This window comes from Solanum stenotomum, unplaced genomic scaffold (assembly GCF_019186545.1).
Source record: "Solanum stenotomum isolate F172 unplaced genomic scaffold, ASM1918654v1 scaffold21764, whole genome shotgun sequence".
Taxonomy (NCBI): domain Eukaryota; kingdom Viridiplantae; phylum Streptophyta; class Magnoliopsida; order Solanales; family Solanaceae; genus Solanum; species Solanum stenotomum.
This window is the reverse complement of record NW_026026690.1, coordinates 102,443-108,601: the sequence shown is the minus strand read 5'-3', so window position 1 is coordinate 108,601 and position 6,159 is coordinate 102,443. Positions and strand designations below refer to the sequence as shown.

General features: G+C 35.1%; 1 protein-coding gene across 1 annotated transcript; it reads left to right on the top strand.

Moving 5' to 3' along the window:
* Window positions 1-419: 419 nt before the first annotated feature.
* On the top strand, window positions 420-4,167 carry LOC125851054 (5'-adenylylsulfate reductase-like 4). The gene is made up of 4 exons (XM_049530849.1): window positions 420-854; window positions 2,473-2,660; window positions 2,735-2,859; window positions 3,437-4,167. Exons 1-4 carry the CDS (start codon window positions 651-653, stop codon window positions 3,889-3,891), a joined length of 972 nt encoding a protein of 323 aa, XP_049386806.1. The 5' UTR covers window positions 420-650; the 3' UTR covers window positions 3,892-4,167.
* Window positions 4,168-6,159: the final 1,992 nt, after the last annotated feature.

Genomic DNA, 6,159 nt, shown 5'->3' with positions numbered 1-6,159 from the left:
ATCAGCAAATTTTAATTAAAATATCAATTAAATATGTTGAGTGACTTTCTGAGAAAACAATTGATAGTTGAGTGACTTTTGAGTTAAAATTCAAAGTTAAGTGACTTTCTGAAAAAAGAGTGGATAGTTGAGTGACTTTTGAGTTAAAATACAAAGTTGAGTGACTTTTTGAGAGAAGAGTAGATAATTGAGTGATCATTTGAGATATTAACTCTTAATTTCTAATACTCACATATAATAATAATAATAATAATAATAATAATAATAGTAATAATAATAATAAAAATAAAATTTAATAAAGTATAACAAAATCAGCAAAAAGTACAACTACAGAAACACACTGGTCCATTTATACAGAGTGGATTTTGATGTTCCAACAAATCCCAACAAAGCCAAAAAAAAAAAGACACTGTTTTTATCGTTTAATAATTTTTTTTTAAAAAATAAAAGAAATTCTATCTCTACTACTACTATATTCTCCTCTCAAACAAAAATCTGGAGCCTTAACGCTAACATGCGCTGGGCTCTCTTTTCCACCGCCGCTGCTACCGCCACCGTCGATTCGTCGATCTAGGGTTTCTCTCTTGGTGGGTTTCGGAAATTTGTGATCCAATTTTATAAGAACAGAGAAATCTCTTAGTTCTTGAAAAATGGGTCTTTTAAGTGCTTTTGCAGCTGGGTTTGTGGTTTTATTGATGGTCTTTGAAGGGATGGCGTCGCCGGAGACTGTTAATGTGTCGGTTCGTTCAGTTTGCCCCTTGAAATCTGTTAAAGATTCGGTTTTTATGGGGTTTCAAGATTTGACTTGTCCATTAGATGGGATCCAATCTTCTTATGTGGCTGAAGTTATTCAGGTATATATAATTTTTCTTTGTATTGTATGTTGTACAATATTTTCACCTTTTTGTTTGAATCTGTTGGATTTTGGGTGTTTTACCTTGTTAGCAAGGTGAAAAGGTAAAATTAATTAACTAGTGGGGTACAAATTGGCAGATGCAGTAAAATTTATGTTTTTTTTGGATGTTTAGTGAATAGGTGGTGATGATTCTTGTCTTTTTGAGTTGAATTATGGCAAAGTAATAAGTAAGTTTTTTTGTGGCGTTATTTTTGGATGATTTGCATGTTTCTAGAGAGTGAAAATTGTCTTGGAGATAACTAGTCCAGAATTTTGAAATATTTGTGATTTTGTTGCATACTTTTTAAGTTATGTTTATAGTATGGAATTTCCACTAATTGGGCCGTGTGTAGGATCAGCATATGAAGAAGCAAGAGTAGGATAGAAGGCCTATACCAAACTTGTTCTGATGAGTTTGAGCTTTTAGATGAGACTCATGAACCCTCTTGGTTTCATGTTTGAGTATTCAAGTCATATATATAACAAGCTGAGCTTCTGCTGTGTTTATTTGTTAATCTCGAAGAAATAGTGAAAGCTGCATTAGGCTGTGTGTCTGAGCTTCAAATGCTTTGCAATAGTCGTTGCTGTTCAAATGTGTTGGTTTGTGTAGCTAAATCTTATTCGGTGTAGAATGAATTTACTAGATTTGTTAAATGACTGTAGTGCTTTGAGAAACCAAATATTTGGAATGCAGAGTCTGTGGATATGTTTCAGTTTTGTGGCACCTTGAGCTACCCAAATCAAAATGCGTTGAAGACTATTTTGTATAGTCATGTTGGCGTCAGCCTTACCCTTCACCCAATTTTTTAAGTTGGCTTTATCTAGTATTGGTGGTTAATGTGGTTATTATGCTTCATATATTTGTAGATTTGTATGCTTTTTTTGTTCAAGGTTTTGCTCAACCGTGAATCTGCTATGTTGATGTGTCATGGGCGCTTGCTTAGAGATGATAATTTTTTCCAGAGGATTCGTACTAAGTGAAAGATACATGACATGTGGGGCATAGGTCTTCATTCATTCACTGCAGGAGGATCCCACACCATTGGATCATCATGCATTTTCCCTAGGGTACCCGAAGGAGAAGCAATAAACCCAATTTGTTCTGGTGAAACTGAAACAAGAAAAAAAATGAAGAGCAAAGTTGCTCATGCCCTTACCTTGCAATTATTCAAAATAATACAATTCTTTTTATCTATGTACTGCTCTGCATGAATCTAGGGTTATGGAACCTTTTTAGATGTAAGAGTACATGAGTATCATGTCAAGACATTACAAGGTCGATGCATTGCAATTATCAAATTCTACATGTAGGGGAAGTTAGAGCACACCAAGTTGAATCACTTTGGCTGTTGAATGTGCATTACCAGTGGGTACACCCTGTGTCATATGTTGAAATATCAGAATTCTTTTTGTAATTGCTGCCCTCCTCCATCTCCATTTAACTTCTTCCCTGTCTTCTTATGATGCGAGGACAACATACATAGGATCCGCCCCTGCCATCACCCACAGAAAATTGATTCTATTTTTCATTTTTATTTTCTTGAATAATTCTAATGGTTCTGCGTTTTATTTTGAAGGGAGATGAGCTGTCATTGCAGAGGGCACTAAATATGATTCACCGAAATACACATGATTATGTTGCTTTGCTTTTCTATGCATCCTGGTGTCCTTTCTCTAGAAGTTTTAGGCCAAAATTTTCCATCATGTCTTCTTTGTATCCTTCAATTCCCCATTTCGCAATTGAAGAGTCAGCTGTTAAGCCAAGGTTAGTGTGAAACTAATGTTATACGTCGTATTGCTTTCTCTATATTGTGCTGACAACTAAGAATGTCCTTTCAGCACTATCTCAAAGTATGGAGTTCACGGGTTTCCTACTCTCTTCCTTTTAAACTCAACAATGCGCATGCGGTATCACGGCTCTCGCTCCCTTGATTCAGTGATTGAATTCTATGGTGGCACTACTGGTAAGCGTGTCTGTTAGATTGTATTATGGTGTTTGAATTCAGTGCCCCTAAAAACAAAATCCGTATAGATTAAGTAAACCTTACCCAATTCAACCCCAAATTCTCCAAAAAGAGAATTGCCTGATGGATCCTGAGAGTTTTAAAAGTAAGAATGAATTGACATTGGTGGTAACTTTTTCGCTTTTGCTAAGGTGGTTTTGCATAATGCACATGCATTTTTACATTTTCTATGCCTTGCCTTTTCTTTTCAGAACTTCCATTTCCCTCTCATAAATTGCCTATCTAATCTATTTGATATACATGCGCATGTGCAGTTAACTGTATTTTGTAGCTCCATGTAGGTTTCAAGCTAATGCATGTTACATCAGAATTGTGAAGTATGGTGTCCATTTATTTATCTTTTAGGAATGTAGCTTATTATGCTCAGCCATCGTTCAGATCTTCTTCTCCCTGCTGTTTGACTTTTCTACTGCTATCAAAGTATTCCGAAGTTGTTTCTTGTGTGACATCCACTACTATGGGAAGACTCTTGCTTAAGTTGCCTCTTTATCTTAAGCCTCTTTTAAATATGAAACAGGTTTTCATAGTGCTTCGGTGGATGCCACTTCTCTTGGCAAAATGGGATGCTCCTCAAATCTTTTGAAACTGCATGGAAGTGACCAGGAAAACTGTCCATTCTCCTGGGCCAGATCTCCTGAAAACCTTTTTCAGCAAGAGACATATTTGGCCTTGGCCACTGCATTTGTGCTAATGAAAGTACTTTATATGATATTTCCAGCTTTACGTAAGATTGCTCAAATTGGCTTGGGAGGTTGCATTTTACAAATAAGAATAAGAAGCTTGTGGGAGCTTCCTCTGCTATATCTGAACCGAGCTGTACAATTATGTAATTCACTGAAGGAGCCATGCAAAAGAAGCAACTTGCAGGAAGGAGCTATGAACGCCAAGGCATGGGCTTCTAAGTCCTTAGCGTCTGTCTCATTTGGAGAGTCTAGCGCTAGCCGGGTGGAACCAGTAAGTTCAACTCACTAATTGCTTTGATGGCCATATCTAAAATCATAGTGCTCTTTTATAATTGTTTTAGCCACCATAATTGGTGCTGGTTTTATCTGATTGGCACAGCGCTATGCAATATCAAGCTTTTGAAACGATCTGCTTCAATTTGATGTAATGTAGATTAGAATTTTTTTCTCACCGTCAGAGAAATAATGTACCACATTGTATATAGCGTTAACTAATAGGCAGAGCTTTTGAATTCAGATCCGTGTTTATTTAATTAAATCAAGACACTGTCTAGTTCCTTTTGTATGCTAAGTTGTCTTGAATTAGATCCTTTGTGAAACAAAATTCAGGTAACTCATCGAAACTCAGTACACATGTTTTTGCTTTCTATTTCTAAACACTCTGTGTCTAATGAGAAAAAGTGCAGAAGTGATTAAATCTGTTTTGAAGAATTGCTGGGAAACGATACACAATCCAGGAAGAGTTCGGTTGGTCCCAAGAAATGGTGAGCATGAAATGCTTTAACTTTTAAAGTTGTTGAATTAAACAAAGTTCTGAGGTCTGCCTCGTACTCGAGGATTCTCGTTTCCTATTATACTGAGTGTTGAAGCTTTTGTATGTGATATGGTTAGTCTCTGCTATCGGCCTCATGTTTTACTCTAGGATGGTTAAAATAACTAGAGGATCATTTCGTAAGGCATAAAACATAATTAGACTGTCCCCTTTTCCTATTTTAGGCATTCAAAGTGGTTGGCAACTGACAAATAGTGATTTTTTTAAATCACAAGGTACTCTGCCTTTTGATTATTGCTTTACTGTGTCACTTTTGAATTATTGACACACTAACTATGCATTTTTGACTTTGTACCATAGTATTAGGTGAAAATAAGGTCCTTATCAAAGAAAATATGAAAAAGAAAGTGTATGCATCTTAAATCATGAATAAGGCTGTCTTATCTTTGATTTCACCTCGCAAAATCCTTGTTCACTTTTCTGGGCACTCGAAACCCTCGTTAACTTGAAGAGTTTAGGTGTGTCCTGTAAAAAAAAAAACTATTATGATGATGACACGGATTGAGCTTAAATGAAGCAGCGATGATTCATTTAGTTATATTCACTGGTAGTTGTTACTCGCCGTGCTCCTTGTCTTGCTTCACAATCTGGTTGTGTTAGTTGGTGAAATGCCGAGTTTTTGTGATTCTCACCTAATGGCTTAGAATCTAGTACTACACATGCTACTTCCCACCAGTAACATTGTCACTTTTCGCTAATCGAGAGTCAAACCACTTAGCCAAAATGATCCAATTATATAGAAAAAATGATATCAAAATAGTCCTTACTGATAGAAGACGTAATCATTTTAGTTCTTCATGTATGTCAAGTAACCAAAAGTCATTCTAAATTTGCACAGAAGAACTAAAATAATCATTTTCTCCTACACTCCATTTGAGATACATGGTATATATAAAATAACTAAAATCATTCAACCACTACATTAATGATCATTTTCTCGGTTAAATATTAGGATGAAATTTGGTGTAAAGAAAAATATAGATCACAGCTTAAATTTGATTAGTCTAATATAGTAGTTTTTAATTCTTGAAAGTTGCATAAATATAAATTAGATTTATCAATAAAAAAAGAAGGTCTTAGTGTGTTAGAATAAGTACTCTTTTTATCAATTAGTAGTAAACTTGACCCACTTTTGGTTTTGGTCTTCTAAAAGGTTGGCCTTTTCATTTAACTGGAAAGTTCTCCCTCAACATTCAAGACAATGTATAAAGACCCCATTTTTATTACCATTACTATTATTTTTATATATTTATTTTGACTTTTTATCCGGTGTCCAATAGTCACATTAAAGTCTGCTAAATATGAATTCTCGTCTCAAAGTTCCCATGTTGAGGGGTAGAACAATCCCTAATAAAGATGATTATGTTCCCAGGAAGACTTCCACGTGAGACTTTGATTAAGAATGAAAGAATACTTATCACTCCAACACAATCCTCATTATTGTTATTAAAAACTTCCCTATCAGAAGAACAAATTTGTCAAAACTTGGCCTATTTTTCTTGAATTGAGGTAATAGCCAAGTACATGAATTTCCACCTGCGGAAAAATAAAAATGAAGATTTATCCACTCAAAAACAATTATTATCACATTTACTATAGTTTTGATTAGGACGTGTTCCAAATATATAGGTTGTGTTCTATTTCGTTCGAGAGCTAAATTTGCCTCTTTCCCTTTCAACTTTTTTCATATTAGCTTTCGCTATTTCAAGAATTTATTTTGCTTTC

What these genes read in the sequence shown, in the direction of transcription:
- LOC125851054 (XM_049530849.1), top strand. Translation starts at nt 651, where the DNA reads ATGGGTCTTTTAAGTGCTTTTGCAGCTGGGTTTGTGGTTTTATTGATG. An exon ending in GAGTCAGCTGTTAAGCCAAG is followed by an intron (nt 2,661 to 2,734) that starts GTTAGTGTGAAA and finishes ATGTCCTTTCAG; the next exon opens with CACTATCTCAAAGTATGGAG. An exon ending in ATTCTATGGTGGCACTACTG is followed by an intron (nt 2,860 to 3,436) that starts GTAAGCGTGTCT and finishes AATATGAAACAG; the next exon opens with GTTTTCATAGTGCTTCGGTG.